A 20481-nucleotide genomic window follows, 5' to 3' on the forward strand; every position below is an offset into this window, starting at 1 on the left:
AGAGAATGTGTTGGTTCTGAGCTTTTTATTTTTTTCCTATTAAACCCATGGCCACGTGTCAATATATTACTTGTTACTTTTGAAGCTTCAAAAAAATATGATCAATGGTGCTAAATGGAGTACCGCCACCCTACCAAACTATATGACTTTTTTTTATTATTATTTTTATTATTATTATTTTACCTTTTTCTTTTTGGATTTATTAGGGTTTCTTTGGGTTGGGCCCAAGTTCCCTTTACTATGCACACACCCTGTATTCCCCTATAACTAAGAATGCACCCCTCCCCCCTCTTTTATGTTATTTTATTCTTTTAGCAAACAAACCTTTAATCCTTAAAATTAGAGAAGGTTCCCATTGAGTAAAAGGGAGGTAAGGGGTGGTAGTATCTTCCCCTCACTTAACTGACATCCTAACTGTAACGCCTTATCCTTACCTTTTAGGTTTTCTCATTATTTCATTTGTTCCTTAGGAACGAATGAAAGATGGTGGTGACTTTGTATTTTTCCCGCCGTGACAATATATATATATATATATATATATATATATATATATATATATATATATATATATATATATATATATATATATATATATATATATATATATATATATATATATATATATATATACATACTGGGCCGACCAAATATCCAAAAATTTACAGCCCAAATACTCTTGTCATTTTTTTAGTTAAAAATAGCGCACGAAAGGTCTAGTAGTATATTCTAAAAATTTGTTAAGAATGTAAAATTTTGGTAGGCTATTCTACGCCTTTTTATCAATTTTTATAAAAAAAGAAATTGGTGCGTGAAAAAATATATCAATTTTTTATATTAAAAAACATAGATTACTAGTTTTTCCTAAAATGTTTAAAAATCCAGTAGTATAAAATCACTTGTTTTTTAAAAAGAATATGCATTTATCAAATATTTTGTTGGACTACAAAATATTCGAAAATTTAAATTTCCACAATTGAGATTTTGCCAACAGTTTTTTACATATGTTATTCCATATACTGATGTGTGTGGTCCATAATGAATCCCAACTTGTATAAATATGGATCATATGTTGTTAAAAACATCTTAGAATGTCTCAATATCCATTTATGGAAGTTGTGTCCCTCAACTGCGTGAAACCTTGTGTTAATTTTATGCTCCTCGAGGACACCACTAGTCTCGCTTTTTTGAGGTCCTTATTGGATAATCTATTGCCCAGCACCGAGAACATAAAAGTGGGTAAGATCGATTTTCGTGCACCATGGATTGATACTAAAGGAAATGTAAAATACAACAATATTAAGTTGAAAACTAATGAAGATTTGAGCAGCGTATGGAGAACATATCTCCTTAGGCCAACAAAGGGATTGATCGAGTTTTATATTACAATTGCTAGATCTGTTGACAATATAATCAAGATGTTGAAATGTTCATAATTATCTAGTAGTGTCTATGTTTTAATATATTTTATTTTTTTGATAAGTTATGTAATTGTCTTTTTTAAGTTATGTTAATTTTCATGTGTGAAGTTATGTTAATCCTGTAATAATGAAAGCGATAAAGTGTTATCTTATAATTGTTAAGTTAAAATGTCAGTAATATACAAATAATATATGAATAATACAAAATAATAAAATCTACACATGTTCCCCACGAGATATGTGTGCTATTTGCAGTGTCAAATCATACCTTTCACCACCTGAGTTTGCCAAACCCATGCAGTTATCTGAAAAAAGTGTGATCCTCTGTAGTTGTTGATGGTCATTGATACCGAGTGGAGGTGGTGGCAAGTCATCAGAATGACCCCTAGCATCAAAAGATCCAACATCATCTACATGCTCAACGAGTGGGATAATGTGACGATGTTATAAAATAAGGTACCACTCTAACTAACCATCCACACGCTACCTAAGGGCTTAAACCTCCACTGCATGATATATAATAGAACAGGAACAACTAACAATGTTAGACATAAACTACCTATCAATTCCCTAAGATGGCACAACACGGACTAGTCGTGAGATGTCCTGGACATACCCAAATTGGAGCTGACACCTCTCAAGTAAGTTTCTAGCCACTAAGGTTTCCCACCATTGATAATCATAAAAAAGGGAAGTGTTGTCAAACTCCCGATGCACTATATGGTTTGTGTAGAGTGTCCAGATAACATCATATATGGTCATCACATTGACTCTTCACCTGTACTCCAGAAGACTGCCTAAGTGTGAACGTATGGCCTTCAATATCTTAGCTCGTGCAAAGCCAGCTGTGGTAGGACTAACCCGCCTGTCATAAATGGATAAGAAATGTTTGTATATCCAACACTGCACAAAAACATAGGAAAATCAAGAAGTGTCGTAAATAATAACTAAATTAATAAGACATAATAAATTTTAATACCTGAAATAGACTCATATAACCGAAAATTTGCCTCGTCTCAAGGACAATCGCCTCTCCAAGTGCAGAATATAGTACAGTCAATGCAACACACCTCCATGCCTAGTTAACATGGTTAAGATCAGTAAACAAAGATATATACCTCACATCAATATATTCATGAGAATTATCCGCTAAGATAGTACATCTTACAAGGTGTAACATGTATACCGTAACGGATGCCTCATACATATATTGCCCTACCAACTCCGTATACCTATCCAATAGCCAATATAGGCAAAAGTAAGCACCCCTATTAACCTTAAACTCCTTTCTCATCTACACCTCAATAACCCCTAATTATTGTATATCAGTAAGACATGGAAGCTTCTGGTTAATAAGATGAGCAGTGAAGAAATTACTTGGAAGAGGAGATGGATCAGGGAGGAGACATCATCCAAAGTAATCGTCATATCACTGAGTGAAAGATGAAAGGTGGGTGTCTCCTTATGCCATCTCTCAACAAAACCTGACAATAGTGGAGCATCAAGCATGGTTATGGAATAATCTAACAATCAAAGGAGACTGTAATTATCGAAAATGTCCCTGACCTCCAGAGGTATCGGGACATCTGAGAACTTCTTCAGCTTTTCCCCATGGGTGGGCACCTTCAGCAATAGGTGATTTTGCAACAAATAAAGGAAAAAACATCAGTTATTTTCAACATATCGATAATAAATAAAAACAAGTTCAAAATGACATATATATACACCTCTCCTTGCCATGATCTAAATGTCTCATTATCTGAAATATGAACTACCATATTTCTAAAAAATCTAGAAATCAACATGACTATCTAGATTTTTGAAAAATCTGGTTACCAACTCAAAATTTTCTTCTACCCGATATTTTAAAATATTTGATATGCTTGTATGCATTTTTAGCGGATTTTTTAAAATATCTGGAAAATATGCATGTTGTTTAATTAGATTTTTCAAAATATTCGGTAAAAATGCATGAAAAATATGAACTTTTACTAGACATTTAAAAAATTCGGTAAAAATGCATGTTTTTATGAAAAATCCGATATAAAACGTAAATTTCCAGTAAAAATCCAACTTGTAAAAATGCGGTAATTGGCTCGAAAAATCTGATAAATCGCACAACTTTTGGAAATTTTCAACATGTTAAAATGGAAATGGGAAATGGTTCTTTTTAAATGCAATGGTAATATACTAAAAGCACTACAATGGGGTGTCATACCCCAAAATTTTCCCTACTTCTTTCTACTTTTCATCTGACTCATGGCTCATTTCATATAAATATTCACATGTCCTAATCATCCGTCATAAGATATTCATTTACCGTTTCATTTTCAAACAAGCATCATTAATTTAAAGGTCCTTGTTATTTATGCCTAACATTGAGCTAGGGTTCCTCTGAGGATGAAACCTATGGAATCTTGGTGATCCCTTGACCTGGGATGTGCATCTCTTAGGCTATAATCTTTGTAAAATCCTAATTCTTGGACTTTGGTTACTATGGATTGCATTATGGCATTGGAATTGATTATGGATTGTATTTTTTGCTTGGGCAACTAGGAGAAATGGACTTTGACTGGCTAATCTCTTTATGCACTTATTCAATCCACTAGTTCATTGGTCATTTGGTGTGGATTCAAGATAAGACATTGCAATTCAAATGCATATTCAAGTACTATTTGAAATATTCAAACCAAGCTTCAAAAGGAAACTATTTTTATTAGAACACGAGACATAATTCATTTCAAACACCATTTTATTACTAAGAACATTCAACATTCCATTACAAAGGGTTCAAAATCAAGATTAAACAAAAAATTACACTGTTGACCTACGATTGACTTTTGATCAAGTATTGACTTTTTGATCAAACAGCTCCCCAAAGTCAACTACCTATCCTAAATCCTATCCTACTTCTTATTCATTCATAAGCCAATCCATGACAACAATTCGTTTTAATTTGACAACTCATTTCAATTCCATAACAATGACAAACTCAGTTCAAACTTAACCCATTCATTACACCAGTTCAAGTAGCCATATTATTTCAATAGTGAACAATTCATTCACAAGCTAGTCACTAATTAACTCTTTTTCACATCAAACATCCAATACATTTCGACCTATTTTAATACACTTCAAATTCCACCCAAGCATTCAACACAAACTAATTTCACATATCATTCCCAATTTTTATATCACATAACATTCCAATAGTCCACATATATTGTAACCAATTTTTAACTAACCTCACATCAAAATCATGCAACATACCATTCCAAACATTAGTGCTAACATTCCATAATTAAAATTCACATGGCAGTTAACTATCCATTGATGGTCCTTACACAACTCATGCTAACAACTCATACAACTTCTCATGACAGTGGCATTTAATTCAAAGCCTGCATAATTTCATGGCAATCCCTAACACTAACCAGTTACACTTGTGCATAGGTCAATCCAATTTCATGACAACTCCTTTTCAACCCAGTAACAACTTTTCATTGTTATTACTTGATAATGCTTTATTGACATACATGTGGCGAAGTCATATTCCAATTTCATTGCTCAAATTGATTGGGTTTTAAGGAAATTCTGATGTTGTTACTTCCAATCAAGGTGGATCGACCTCTTTAAAATGTGACGCTACTTTTGTGGATAAGGATGTGAGTGATGTAACTTATGATGGAGAGGTTCTTAGCATAAATGAATATGATGAAGAGGATGCCAAAAGTGGAAGGGCCCTTGCCTCTAAAGTTTGCACATTTATGGAGCAACTTGGTATTTATGTTGTACATGTGCACCCGACTGCATCTTAATTCCATTCACCATAATCTGCAAAATATGATAATTTTGTCAGACAAAGCTAAGAAACTCTATGTTATATATCTCGTAAAACTGATTACCAAACTCTTCATACCTGGAAACTTAAAACAGTTCCAGTTCCAAATTCACATAACTTCTAAATTACTATTTTTTATTCAACTTGCACTATTAACTAACTTCTTTTCTTTTTTACTGTTTATTACTAACCATAGCAAATGCTCAGTCACAATCCAACTAATTCCACAACTTAACAAATCTAGCATTCAAAGTAGTTCTAACCAACTTATTAACTTCCATATCAAGCAAGTTTCATGACTTTTTTTAATTAAAACAAACAAACTCACAACTCTTTCTATTAACAACTATTAATAGTCATCACTTTAACATTCCAAATTTCCAATTCATTTCTAACTTCAAATGATTCATTGACATCAAAGTTCCACTCCACTTGAATCATACAATTCCTAAGCCAACTCAATGTCAACATAACTTAATTCATCTCAATTCAAGGTTTTCCTCAAGATAACTTTCCATAACAATTCAACTCACTAACTTCTGTTTCAGTCACTAATAGTCTTAACTGTATTCTTTTGAATTTAACATAAATGATTCGGCTATCCTATTTCACAATAACTCCTAACAATCCAATTCAACATAAAATATCTCATTTCAATATATGTCCTCATATCACTTACTCAACCGGTTTCAAATGCAACAGCCACAAGCATACTATCCAAAGTCATCCCACTTTACTAACTCACCTTAATTGTCCTAATCTTCTTCACTAATCTAATTCACTAACCTTCAAAAACAATGCAGTGGCTAACTTTAACTAATATCATACATCAACTAATGTAACCTATCAAGTACCACAATTCTAAACATTGACTGCAATCTTCTGAATTCAATTCACTAACCATGACTAACTTCAATTCACTCTAAAAGCCCCTAGTTTCCAGCATATCACTAACCTAACTGTTAATTCTCACCATAACTAACTTCAAACCCAATGAACTAACTGCACCCATAACTAATTTCATTCATAAACACTTGAAATAAAAATCAGCCAAACAATTCAAAGCATCAAAACTAACACTCCAATTCTATTTTCTAATTGCACCTAATCTAACAGAACTTAACAGAGTTAAAAGTATTAACAAACTTCTTCATGAAAACCATTAACAGAAACAATGCCCTAACCTTCAACCACCCCTGCCCCATAGCTTTCCCGAGTTAGTTACATCATCACTCTCTATATAATCTTCAATCTCCTTCAATCATGGACCGATCATTTTCTGCAGAATCACATTCCAAAAATCACTCTTAAATCTCCTTCCAGTAATTCAGATTCTCTCAATTCCACTCACCCTGAATCACTCTCTGCAACTACCTTCATCTCTCCATCACTCTCCTCTTACACGCGCATTCAACAACAAATCGCATAAATCACAACCTACGAACTAAGCGTTTTAAGAAGAAGGAGAATAATTTCAATGCAAAAGAAAAGGTTGAAGGATTAAGTTGTGCTTACCTCTGGTTTTCTTCGTCTCCATCATCTTCAGGTTGCAACGATTTAAGATAAATCTCCGCCTTGAAGTTTGGTCGTTCTTGCTCTGTTTGCTTCAATTTATTTACCATCTTGTAGACTTCATTGAGGGGAATCAAACCCCCAAGGTGGAATGGCTTGATTCCTCTTTGTTTCAATTTAATTTTGGTTTCATTGGTTAGGGTTCGTATACTTTTGGTTTTGATTGTGAAATTTAGTTAGGTTTTAAGTTGACTTGATATGAGGTTAAGAAGGAGCGTGTGGAGAGGATTAGTTTGAGTCCGTTATTTGGTGGTTTGGACTGACTGTGCTGCCTCCAATGTGGCGGAGCAATAATCCGGTGAAGGAGATTTGAGAAGGAGAGGCTAGAACGAACATGAGGAGTGAATTGAATGAATCTGATGCAAACCCTCCCTTTTCCTTGCTCGTGTGGGCTTCACAATCCATTAAGCCCATGGTTTGCCTCTATACAACTTTCATTCACTATGCACACCTCCCTCTGGACTGTTGAAGCAACGCCCAGTGCCTTTTGCTTAACTTACTCCCCTCTGGTCCAGTACACCCTACAACATTATTTGTCCTTTTTATTTAATTTTATTTTGTTTATTTTTATTTCTTTTGGCACTTCCTTTTAATTAGTAAAGTACACATAAAAATCAATTTTTTACACTTTAGAAATTCTTGAAAAAATAATAAAAATATAATACGTGTTAGTTTTAATTAGGATTTAATTGGATGTTTAGTTCTCTCTCTCTCTTAATGTTCAATTGATTCATTAGAAGTTAGGTTTTCATGATAATTCCAATTTCTTTATGCTTTAGTCCTTAATCAAATCCATGTGGTTGAAATACCTTTAGCATGATCATCACCCTTCGATTTGTTGATCAAAGTCATCTTTGATCAATTAATCACTTATCTATATCATTTCCTACTTCCCCTATCCAAACAAGTGATCATAAGCCTATTGATCACTTGATTGGATTAGACCTTTGTACTTGCACTACACTGGATCTCAAGACAACTCAATACTTCATACTCAAGACTCTAAATACTCTAGGCATCAATACTATTTCACTACTGAGCAATGATGACTTCTCGATAAGTGTACTGATAATGTTGAAGTAATAAAAAGATCGATTCCACAGGGATTGCCTTCAAGCAAGACAAAATGTGTGTAATGTATTGAAAACTAGTAAAAATGGGGTTTTTGAGTTTCAGTGTGATAAGGAAATAAACGAGTAAACAATATCACGAAAAGCGGTCAGGTTATATTATAGAATCCCATATTCCTCTATTGTTGATGTTTGACGCCTTGTATGAATGGTCTTATCACTACAACACCATGGCGAATTAACAAACTCGTTATAGTCGTTCACTCACGAAATAACTCACTAACCAGTACTCAGAGCTTTTTGTCCCTAGTTCGCCAGCGTAAGCATGGTTAGGCGATGTATAGGACGTTAAGTCTCTACGCCACTACTCGGGGTCTCCTATTCATATTCAACTAGCGTAAGTACAACAATTTCCCTAGGTCCAACACATCGACTAATGGTCAGTATTCCCTATGTGCCCAAGATCAGATTAAAAGAGTATCTCACATAAAGCATTAAGAGCAATAAGCAATTGAATGGCATTATAGATCAAAAGGTTCATACAATATTCAAATCAACATAGAATCCAACAATATAGAAATAGATCCATCATAACACAATCTAACCTAGAGGATCTTAGCTAATCATAATGCAATTAAAAATACCATAATTGATAAATAAAGATAACATATGAAATCCCTTGAAGTGATGGCCTTCAATGGCTTCAAGTTCTCTAAAAGTTGCCACCTGTACTCTCAGAATCGTGTTTTACTCTCTCTAAATTGTAATCCTTGTGAAGGTGTAGAAAATCCCCTTTTAAAGGCGTCAGAATGGACCAGACCACGTCAGAAAATCCTAGAAAAAGTGTTTATCACAAGCGTGATACCCTACTAGATGATGTATATGTAGGTTGAGAACAAGTTCATTGATTCTTTTCTCATCCTTCGCCTTAAAGTTGCTAGTTGATATTATGATGATCAAGTTTCTTTTGGATCATCTATTCAATGCTAAAGTGCTAAACTTGCAAATCTAAAAAAAAACATAGCTACAAACTCGTTTATTAAAGAAGGCATAGATCATCATAAAAGGGTCATGCTTGAATAACTATTTCCTCTTTTGGACGGTCTTGTATAAAAATAAAGTAAATTATGAAAAACAAAAATTGGTTTTAATTGATGGGTTGCCTCACATCCATCACTTCTTTTCCATCATTAGCTTGACCTTTCAATTTTTATGTTAGGGCATCATATATGACACAAAAAACACATTATCCTTCTTCTTCTTTTTGTTTAGTAGGAATTCTGTCACTTTCAAGAATTGAAGGTTTTTATTCCATATTTTCTCCAGTTTAATAGTATCGAACAAGACATAAATATCATCCAATACTTCATTTATTTCTCCTCTTTTATCATTCTTGTTGCTAGGTGTATTTTGTTTAAGATCTTGTAGTTGGATATCTACATCTAAATGAATGATTGAATTTGGAGCTTCATCCAAAACTACAATTTTATGGTTCCTACTTACCTGCTCAAAGCTACTTTGAGTAACTTTAATGAAATTTTGCAAAGTCTCTTCCAACTGTGATGGCTTCCTTTGAAACAGAGCTTGTTGGCTTTGTTGCATCCCTTGGCTGGCATTTGAATTCTGATTATTATTCCAACAGAAATTTGGGTGATCTTTCCAACCCAAATTATATGTGTTGGAATACTGATTGTTCTTTTGAAAACTTGCAAATTGGACTTTCTCACTTGTCCCTTCCAACAGACACCTTCCATTCGCATGTTCGCCTCCACATAAATCACACCTAAGTGTTTATACCTGGCTCATGTTAGCTCTACCTAAGTTACCTTCAACTAGCTTTTTATTCAACAATTCAATTTGAACAAAAAGAGCAGTATGGGTATCAAGAGGTACCTTTAGGCGTGCCCACAGTTTCTAGCTTGACTGACCTTTCACTTTTTGAATGCTACTTATTCATACACATCTTATCAATGAGGTATTTTACTTGTGGTTCAGTAATTTGGAGAATAATACCTCCCACGAAAGAATCCAATAACATGTGAGTTTGACTCTTGAGACCTTTGATTAAATTTTGTATCTGCTCCATATTATTCATGTTGTGATTTGGGCATCTGTGCAACAAAAAGCTTAAATCTTTCCCAAGCGTCATAAACTGGCTCAATTTACTGCTGCTTAAAATTAATAATTTATGCTTGGCACTCGGTAAACTGAGTAGTAATAAAAAATATTTCAAGGAATTTATCCTCCAATTCCTTCAAAGTCTGGATTGTTCCATTCGGAAGGCAAAGCAACCAATCTTTCTCTCTTCCAATTAGTAAGAACTCAAACAACCTCAATTTAACTTGGTGTCCAGTGACATCAGTAGGTTTGCACATTGAAGTTGTTTCATAGAAGGGTGCAATATGCGCCCATGGGTCTTTAATCGTGTTCCCGTTGAACGAATTTTCTCTTAAACCTGAAAGTACAAAAATTTTAATATCAAATTAGCAGGGTCTACCGGTAAAAAAAACCTAGAAACATGTCCTTCATCGGTCCGTTTACAGTAGTCCACCGTAGTTAGGGGTTGTGCAGCTGTCATGACTTCTTCTTCAGAGTCAGAAGAACTTGATAGTTTCTCTTCTTCTGGTACTCCTTCGTCCAAAGTTGCTTCTCTACTGCTTTTCTGAGAGAACGTGCGATTCTTTCAATTTCTGGATCCAATGGAATTAATGGTGATCCTGAACTGCACATACACAAACAGAAAATACCTCAGTAGCACTATGATAAACAAGAAATTAAAATAAAATCAATTGCACAAACGTCGCCTTTTTGAAAAATCAACAGCCGCGGCAACGGCGTCAAAAACTTGATGACTCCTCGGCAAGTGTACTGATAATGTCGAAGTAATAAAAAGATCGAATCCACTAGGACTTCCTCCAAGCAAGACAAAATATGTGCAATTTATAAAAACTAGTAAAATGGGGGGTTTTCGAGCTTCAGTGTGAAAAGTAAATAAACGAGAAAACAATGTCACGAAAGCGGTCAGGTTGTGTTGTAGAATCCCATATTCTTCTCTTATTGATGTTTGATTCCCTGTATGAATTATCTAATCACTATAACCATATGGTGAATTAACAAAACCGTTATAGTCGATCCCTCACGAAATAACCTACTAACCACTACTCAAAGCTTTCTATTCCTAGTCTTCCAACTTAAGTAGGGTTAGGCGATGTATAGAACGTTAATTCCCTATGCCACTACTCGAGGTCTCCTATCCATATTCAACCAACGTAAGTACAACAATTACCTTAGATCCAACACATAGACTAATGGTCAGTATTCCCTATGTGCCCAAAATCAGATTAAAAGAGTATCTCACATAAAGAGCATTACGAATAAGAAGCAATTGAATAATATTATAAATCAATAGATTCATACAGTGGTCAAATCAACATAGAATCCAACAATTGAGAAACAGGTTCATCATAACATAATCTAACCTAGAAGAATCTAGCTACTCATAGTGTAATTAAAAATACCACAGTTGATAAACAAAGATAACATAAGAAGTCCCTTAAAGAGGTGGCATACAATGAATTTAAATGCTCCAAAAATCAACACATGTGCTCTATAATTTGTGCTTTAATCTCCAATTTTAGTAACCCTGGTGAAAGTGCAAAAAATCCCCTTTTAAAAGCGTCAGAATAGACCAGAATGCGTCAGAAAATTGACCATCGCGCGCATGATACCCTTCATCACGCGTGATGCAACTTTTAATGCCCTATGGCGTGTGCGATGTTGCGCGATGGTGGATGTAATTATTTTTGAAGCTTCACTCTTTTTTTTCTCCTTTTCACTCAATATTTCACTAAGTCCACAATTTGCACACTTATTTATTTTTCCTTCATTATTTGGTCATTCTTCCTCATATTTACTCGACTTTCACTTGTTTTGCTCAGATTCTTCTACTAAATATATGCAATGAAGGGAAGTCATCATCTTCCAATAATCATTGGTGTCTCAGAGTCTTCTAGCATATTTAGGATCATAAAATCTATAGGAAATAGTAATCCTTCAACCCTCACTAGGGCATCCTTAAGCACCCCATGTGGGTATGTAATCGAACAATTAACTAGTGTCAGGGTCATCTGCATTGGATTTGGTTTGCCACACTTTAGCTTTCTCATCATGGACAATGACGTCAGATTTATGTTTGCTCTTAAATCACACAAAGCTTGACCAATAGTTAGTTAACCAATGGAACAAGGAATTGTGAACCTTCCTGGATCTGTGAGTTTGGGTGGAAGCTTCCTTTGGATGATGACACTGCATTTTTCCTCTAAAGCGATGTTCTCGTCATTTTTCAACTTACGCTTTCCCGATAAGATCTCTTTCATGAACTTCACATAAACAAGCATATGTTCAACAACTTCACAAAATGGAATGTTCACTTGGATTTTATTCAACATTTCCATAAACTTTTTAAACTGAACCACTTCCATATCTTTTTTTTGTTCTTCTTCAAAATAGGATATGGAGGTTTGATGTAATCCAACAGATTTGGATTTGGCTCGGTTAAGATCTATTTCTTAGTTCTTCTTAAGGGAAAAAATTTATCAATGAACTGATCGAGAGTATAGCTCTTAACTTCATCATCACTATTTTTCTCACTCGTGATTTTACTCTAGCTCCTTCTCAACTACCACTTCTTTAACTTTCTCACTAACTTTTGGTTTCAATTGTACTACTATATTTATCAACTCAATTGCTTTACATGTTGCATTTGCACTTGCTCGGTGTAATACCCCAAAATTTACCCTTCATTTTTCCGGGAAGCATACACTTTACACCTCATGCATGCATTCATTTTTAGGTCATTTAGCATTTGTATTTCATCATGGCAATGGAATCGGATCCAAGAAGCTTGAACATCATTCAGGACACTTTGTGGGCTCTATTTAGATGATCAGTCAACACAAGGGAAAGACTTGAGTTACTTCCAACAGGGGTCTATTCGTCAGTCAAAACATTAATCTTGAAGGAGCAAAGATTTGTTCATGAGTTTTCATGCTCGCTAGGTGAAACCCACGTGTTTTGAAAAAAAAAACGAAAAAAAAAACGAAAAATGAAAAAAAAAAAAAATCTTGGACTTTGACCTCTCTCATTTGAGCCCACAGGTCCACAAAAATCAGGTTATAAATTCAGAGTTTCAGTGAAACAAAAGCATTCTATTCCTATTACCCTGTATGGGAAAAAGATAGTGAGAGAAGAACCCTAGGGAAAAAGATAGTGAGAGAAGAGCTAACAGAGTTCAGAGCAACCTCCAGGCAACTCTGAAAGGTTCATTCTGACTCACACACTTTCAGCTCCAGCAAACCCTAACATTGGTTTGCAAATCCAGCCGTGCCATTTGATTTCAACTGATCTCTCCAATCAGGTTTGCCCTTATTCCCATTACCTTTGTGCTTTGAAGTTGAATACTCTGAATGTTTGAGGTATGATGGATGAATTTCATTAGGTTTTTGTCCACGGGTTCATAATTATGTATGAATGTATAAATAATGCCTTGAATGCTTAATCGTTTAATTTCTGAAGTGTATGCCACAGGGTTTGAGGTTTCTGAAACCATATTGTTATCCATGAAAAACCATACTGTTTTGCTCTAATCTGACTTACGTTTGTCATATCATGTTTTCTCCTAATCCTTATCTTGTTTCACTAACCCTTTTGTTGAGTTTTTGTGAAGGCTCACATGACTTTTGCAGGGATAGCTCGTTGGATATTCCACTTTGCTTGTGGGATACCATTTGGGAGATTTATTCTGATTGCCTTGTTGGCACATTTACTTTATACATGTTTGTTTTGTATGTGCTCGTATCCCCGCAGGTAGCGCGGTTCCTTCGTCAAGGACTGCCTTTTTGCATGAGCATCCCAAACCCTAACCCTTCATTGATTTTTCTTCTCCTAAACACACGTTTACTCCTTCTACTACAGGTGAGTAAGTCTCCAAAGGCCGAGCATCCGGTAGATTGCGTAGTAACGTCGTTCGCCCCTAAAACATAATCCTTAACCCCGTAGTTAGCCGAACTACGGCTTGCTCTGATTCTCATTCCAGATGAGATACGTAGGCATAAGACGCGATGTCTTAGCGAGCACACATCCCCCCAACCCATAGGTCAGCCGAGCTACGAAGACTCTGATTCTCATATTCAGATGAGATACGTATGCAGTGAATGCGACATCCGCGCGAGTCATTTTCATTTAACCCCTTTTTTAGTAAACAGCACAAGATAAACTCACACCCTTTAGACAAGAACTACAAAAGTGGATCCCGTAGAGTACTACGGGTGCGTAGGGGTGCTAATACCTTCCCTTCGCATAACCGACTCCCGAACCCAAGATTTGGTTGCGAGACCTTGTCTTTTCCTTTCCTCTTTTCAGGTTTACTTTGAGCGTTTCCTTTCCCTCCTTTGGGATAAATAACGCACGGTGGCGACTCTTCTGTCATTTTCTTTCGCCGGTTGTTTTTCGCACACTGTATTTTTCAGGTTGCGACAGCTGGCGACTCTGCTGGGGACCGAACCCAGAATCTCTGGTTTCCCTAAGCGAGTCCCTCCTAGCTTTTGTAGTTTGTTTGTTTATTGGGTGTTCATGCTTTTGTGCAGTTATTTATTTACCTGCTTTACCTTATTGCATTGTGTACATATCATTGTTGTATCTGTTGGCTGGCTATGGCTGCTTGGTGATCTTTGTGAGATGAGTTCTATACCCGAACTCGAGTGCACTTAGGATAGGAGAATGGCATAGTCTTGTCGACTTGTGTGGAGTTATTCCTTAGCAAGTTGACTTGCAAGCCTATTCACTTGGTGGAGGTCATGTTGAGATCAATAATGTCACACAAGTAAGTTGTGGTTAGACATTACTTTTTCCAATATAGACCTTAGAAGCCGAGGACCTTAGTTTACCAAACCCATCTTGGCCTATTCGTAGGACGTAGTGCGAAAGTCGTTCAAGTGTAAGATTTGATACGATTGTTACGCGATACTACACTCATAAGAGTCTCTCTTGAGAATATTTTTGGAATACGAGTAGTCGTTCCTCCGATAATATCTGAAAGATGGGATTATGACTATGGGAACCTTTTGTAGAACATGTTTGGCAGGTTTAAACCTTAGTACACTCCTTTTGGGTGGTTCTTAACCTAAACTCCATGCTCGTGACTTGCAACAAACCCTTGATTCATGGTTGATCCGATCAGGTATTCTTAATATCAATGAAACTTGGGTGTTGATAAGGTGTAAACCATAATCAACCAAAATGGGTGGTTGATATTAAGGATAACATGATCCACCCCATGACCTTTGTTTGGTGTGCTCTTAATTTCTCTCCAGACAGTGCAACCTGACAGATGTTCAAGCAGATACAGCGATCCGGATTCCCATGCCACTGCACTGCACTCACATCATTTTGCATCACATCATTTTGCATTCATAATCATTCACACATGTTTATCCATTTCTGTGGGGTTTATATCTTCTACTTGATTCTAGTCGGAATTTTCTTGGTTCTCATCAACGACTTAGTCTTTTTTTTTACATCGTTTATCTATTGAGAGACTGGAATCAAGGGGGTAGAATACCTTTGGAATTGATAAACATGTCATTGCATTTACATATTCATTAGCATGTCTTGCATAACAGGTACCGCCACAGTGTTCTCAGTTTGTTTGGTGTTCCATCAGTAGGATAGCTGACCCAGGCATTCACCGGTACGGTACCCGCAGAAACCAACAGAGAGTAACGGAAAGCCTACAGGCAAAGTTCACCGAGATGAAAATCCGCATGAATCAATTCATGGATGTGGTTCAAGGGGTGGCTCAGGGACAGCAAGAGCTCGGGCAAATGATACAGAGGAATCCCCCTGCTCAACCAGAGACGGCGACTGATCCTCCAGCTAGAGAGGCTAATGGACCCAATGGACCGGGGCCTATCCCAATCCTACATGTCACCTCCGGTCAACAGCCCGTTCATGATGATCAGGACGATCAGTTCCCCCTGTTGCAGGAAGACTTTGGTATGGGTCATGGTGTGGACCCCATGTTTAGAAGATTGGAAGAGAGGTTGAAGGCAGTGGAAGGACAGAATCCTCTGGGAGTAGATGTTGCTGACTTGGGGCTGGTCCCAGGTGTGAGAGTGCCACCGAAATTCAAGGTCCCGATATTTGACAAATACAATGGCAACTCTTGCCTGAAGACCCATGTGCAAGCCTATTTCCGTAAAATGGTTGCATACTCCGATGACGAAAAGTTGCTTATGTACTTTTTCCAGGACAGCCTAGCTTGGGCATCCCTGGAATAGTATATGAGGCTGGACAGAGCCCACATCCGTTGCTGGAGGGATTTGGCTGAGGCTTTCGTGAAGCAGTATCAGTATAATGCAGACATGACTCCGGACAGAACTCAACTTCAAAATCTGTCTCTTAAAAGCAATGAGTGCTTTAGAGAATACGCTAAACGCTGGAGAGAAACAGCTTCCCGTGTTCAACCTCCTATGTTGGAGAAGGAAATGGCTAACATGTTCATGAACACTCTGCCAGGACCTTATTTGGAGCGCCTGGTGGGTTGTAATGCCTCCAATTTTGCTGATGTAGTCTATACCAGAGAGAGGGTGGAGAATTACCTGAGGACATACAAGACCCAGAGTGGAGATGGATCCTCATCAGGGGTGAAGAAGCCGTTCATTCAGGGACAGAAGAGGAGAGAAGGGGATGCAAGTGCCATATCTTCTTATCAGAACAGGGATAACCGGAGGAATAACTTTCAGAACTATCATCAGCAACCGTATGTTGCGGCTGTGATCATTCCAGCTGCAGCACCACTACAACAACAACAACCACAACGTCAATCAGCTCAGTACCAACCACAACAACCGGGTAACAGGCCCGCCTATCAACCGAGGCCAAGGACGATGGACCGGCGTTTCGACACTCTTCCAATGTCGTACGCTCAGTTGCTTTCTAGTCTTCAACAACTACAACTTGTGCAGTTGCGTACTCTGGCTCCTCCCGTTGGTAGGCTTCCGGTGGGTTATGACGCCAACGCTAGGTGTAGCTTCCATTCTGGGGCACCTGGCCACAATATTGAGAACTGCAAAGCTTTTAAGCACATAGTTCAGGACCTCATTGATTCAAAGGCCGTTAACTTTGCACCAGCTCCTAATGTCGTCAACAATCCCATGCCCCAGCATGGTAGAGCCAACGTTAACATGGTTGAAGGAGAAGTCAAATTAGTCTCTGCGGTCAACAATGAAGATGGGGATAGTGATTGCGACATCGATAACTGGGTGCGTCCGAGGATCCCGGGTGAAGTTCTCAACAATTGGTCTTCTGAGGAGATTGTCCAAGCCACTTGTCTGGAGGAGTAATTTTCTTTGTTTATTCATGCATATCCAAGTCTTACATTCCGCCAGGGCGTAATGACTCATTGTAGGGCTCATCTATGTGACACTTGCATTTTTTATCATAAATAAAGGACGTCTTTTTGCATTCAAATATTTCGTTCCTTGTCTTTCTATTTTTGCAGTTTTTCAAAAAAAATGGCAATGTTTTGTTTAGTTTCCACTTTTTTTTTCACACTCATAAGCACATACCATCACTCATGCAGATGCACATCACCGGATCCTATTGATAACGGTTCTGCTATGGCTCGCTTCGACTTTGAAAATCCAATCTTTCAAGCTGAAGAAGAGGGTGATGAAGACTGTGAACTCCCTGAAGAACTTACCAGGTTATTAAAACAAGAGGAAAGGGTCATTCAACCGCATCAAGAGTCTGTTGAAGTGATTAATCTCGGCACTGAGGACGCCAAGAGAGAAATCAAGATAGGGGCTGCTTTGGAAGACAATGTGAAGAAGGGGTTGATTGAATTGCTGCAAGAGTATGTTGACATCTTCGCTTGGTCTTATCAGGACATGCCAGGGATTGACACAGACATCGTGGTACATCGCTTGCCGCTCAAAGAAGGTTGTCCTCCGGTCAAGCAGAAGCTCAGAAGAACAAGACCAGAGATGGCTGTCAAGATAAAGGAAGAAGTGCAAAAACAGTTGGATGCATGGTTTCTAGCAGTCACAAATTATCCGCCATGGGTTGCAAATATCGTTCCAATACCTAAGAAGGATGGAAAGGTACGGATGTGTGTTGACTACCGGGATCTGAACAGAGCTAGTCCTAAAGATGATTTCTCATTACCTCACATTGACGTTTTGGTGGATAACACAGATCAATTCTCGGTATTCTCCTTCATGGATGGCTTTTCTGGCTATAATCAAATTAAGATGGCACCAGAAGACATGGAGAAGACAACATTCATAACCCCATGGGGTACCTTCTGCTACAAGGTGATGCCGTTTGGTCTGAAAAATGTCGGAGCAACATATCAGCGAGCGATGGTGACTCTGTTCCATGATATGATTCATCATGAAATTGAGGTTTATGTTGATGATATGATTGCCAAATCTCAGACAGAAGAAGAAAATTTGGTGAATTTGCAGAAACTGTTTGAGCGTTTGAGGAAATTCAAGCTGAGGCTTAATCCGAACAAGTGTACTTTTGGGGTGAGATCTGGAAAACTACTGGGTTTTGTTGTTAGCGGAAAAGGGATTGAGGTGGATCCGGCCAAAGTGAAAGCGATACAGGAAATGCCTGAGCCAAGAACAGAGAAACAGGTCCGTGGTTTCTTAGGGAGGTTGAACTACATTGCAAGGTTCATCTCTCACCTAACAGCCACGTGTGAGCCAATATTCAAATTGTTGAGAAAAGATCAAGCTAAAAGGTGGAATGATGATTGTCAAAGGGCGTTCGAGAAGATAAAAGAGTATTTGCAGAATCCTCCTATCCTTGTGCCTTCGGTCCCAGGGAGACCGCTGATTATGTATTTGACAGTACTAGACAATTCCATGGGTTGTGTTCTCGGTCAACGCGACGAGACAGGTAGGAAAGAGCATGCCATCTACTACCTGAGTAAGAAATTCACAGATTGCGAGTCGAGATATCTCAATGCTTGAAAAAACATGTTGTGCACTTGCATGGGCTGCTAAGCGATTGAGACAATACATGCTGTCTCACACAACCTTACTGATCTCCAAAATGGATCCAGTCAAGTATATATTTGAGAAGCCAGCTCTCACCGGAAGAGTTACTCGTTGGCAAATGGTACTGATAGAGTACGACATCCAGTATACTTCCCAGAAAGCCATCAAGGGGAGTATTCTGTCAGACTATCTTGCTCAACAGCCGGTTGAAGATTATGAGCCGATGAAGTTTGATTTTCCAGATGAAGACATCATGTTCCTCAAGATGAAAGACTGTGAAGAGCCAGTTGTTGAAGAGGGACCTGATCCAGACGAAAAGTGGACTTTAATGTTTGATGGGGCCGTCAACGCCAGAGGAAGTGGAATTGCTGCTGTCATTACAACTCCGAAAGGTGCCCACATGCCTTTCACCGCTCGTCTGACTTTCTAGTGCACCAATAATGAAGCTGAGTATGAAGCCTGTATCTTGGGTATTGAGCAAACCATTGATTTGAGAATCAAGACTTTGGACATCTTCGGAGATTCAACTCTGGTAATCAATCAAGTGAATGGTGATTGGAACACTCTCCAGCCTACTCTGGTCCCCTACAGAGATTACACGAGAAGACTGTTGACTTTCTTCACAACAGTAAAGCTGTACCATATACCTCGTGATGAGAACCAGATGGCAGATGCTCTTGCTACTCTATCCTCAATGATCACGGTGATCCGTTGGAACCATTCTCCCAAGATCGATGTGATGCGCCTCGACAGGGCCGCGTATGTGTTTGCTGCTGAACTGGTAGTTGATGACAAGCACTGGTATCACGACATCAAGTGCTTTCTGAAGAATCAAGAGTACCCTGCAGGGGCATCCAACAATGATAGAAAGACTTTGAGAAGATTGGCAGGCAGTTTCTTCTTGAACAAAGACGATGTTATGTATAAGAGGCACTTCGACATGGTTTTGCTCAGATGCGTGGACAGACACGAAGCGGACATGTTAATGCAGGAAGTTCATGAAGGCTCCTTCGGTACTCATGCCGGCGGACATGCAATGGCTAAGAAATTGTTGAGAGCAGGTTATTACTGGATGACCATGGAATCTGATTGTTTCAAATATGCTCGGAAGTGCCATAAATGCCAGATTTATGCTGATAAGGTGCATGTGCCGCCGAATCCTTTGAATGTGATGTCTTCGCCATGGCCTTTCGCTATGTGGGGCATCAATATGATTGGAAAGATTAAGCCGACCGCTTCCAATGGGCATCGCTTCATCCTTGTTGCCATCGACTATTTCACCAAGTGGGTCAAAGCAGCGTCATTTGCGAAGGTCACCAGACATGTGGTTGCCCGATTCATCAAGAAAGAAATCATTTGTCGCTATGGGATTCCCGAAAGAATCATTACTGATAATGGTTCTAATCTCAACAACAAAATGATGAAGGAGTTGTGCCAGAGCTTCAACATTCAGCATCACAATTCTTCCCCTTACCGCCCTAAGATGAACGGCGCTGTTGAGGCAGCAAATAAGA

General features: G+C 37.9%; 1 protein-coding gene across 2 annotated transcripts; it reads right to left on the minus strand.

Annotated features, from left to right (window-relative positions):
- Window positions 1–1586: 1586 nt before the first annotated feature.
- Window positions 1587–7220, minus strand: LOC127127552 (uncharacterized). 2 transcript variants are annotated; one of them, XM_051056760.1, is made up of 5 exons: window positions 6775–7210; window positions 2985–3041; window positions 2796–2902; window positions 2398–2496; window positions 1587–2321 (listed from the first exon to the last, which is right to left on the minus strand). In XM_051056760.1, exons 1-5 carry the CDS (start codon window positions 6797–6799, stop codon window positions 2193–2195), a joined length of 417 nt encoding a protein of 138 aa, XP_050912717.1. In that variant the 5' UTR covers window positions 6800–7210; the 3' UTR covers window positions 1587–2192. The 2 variants fall into 2 exon arrangements, 1 of the variants encoding a protein (XP_050912717.1); XR_007805369.1 differs by lacking the exons at window positions 1587–2321; window positions 2398–2496; window positions 2796–2902; window positions 2985–3041 and adding an exon at window positions 4586–5252 and having other exon boundaries at window positions 6775–7220.
- Window positions 7221–20481: the final 13261 nt, after the last annotated feature.

The sequence above is a fragment of the Lathyrus oleraceus genome, chromosome 3 (assembly GCF_024323335.1).
Source record: "Lathyrus oleraceus cultivar Zhongwan6 chromosome 3, CAAS_Psat_ZW6_1.0, whole genome shotgun sequence".
NCBI lineage: Eukaryota > Viridiplantae > Streptophyta > Magnoliopsida > Fabales > Fabaceae > Lathyrus > Lathyrus oleraceus.

Coding starts and splice junctions, on each gene's coding strand:
- LOC127127552 (XM_051056760.1), bottom strand. CDS start 6,799: ATGATGGAGACGAAGAAAACCAGAG. Junction 2,903..2,984: donor ATGTCCCGATACCTCTGGAG/GTCAGGGACATT, acceptor CACTATTGTCAG/GTTTTGTTGAGAGATGGCAT. Junction 2,322..2,397: donor GTTATATGAGTCTATTTCAG/GTATTAAAATTT, acceptor GTTTTTGTGCAG/TGTTGGATATACAAACATTT.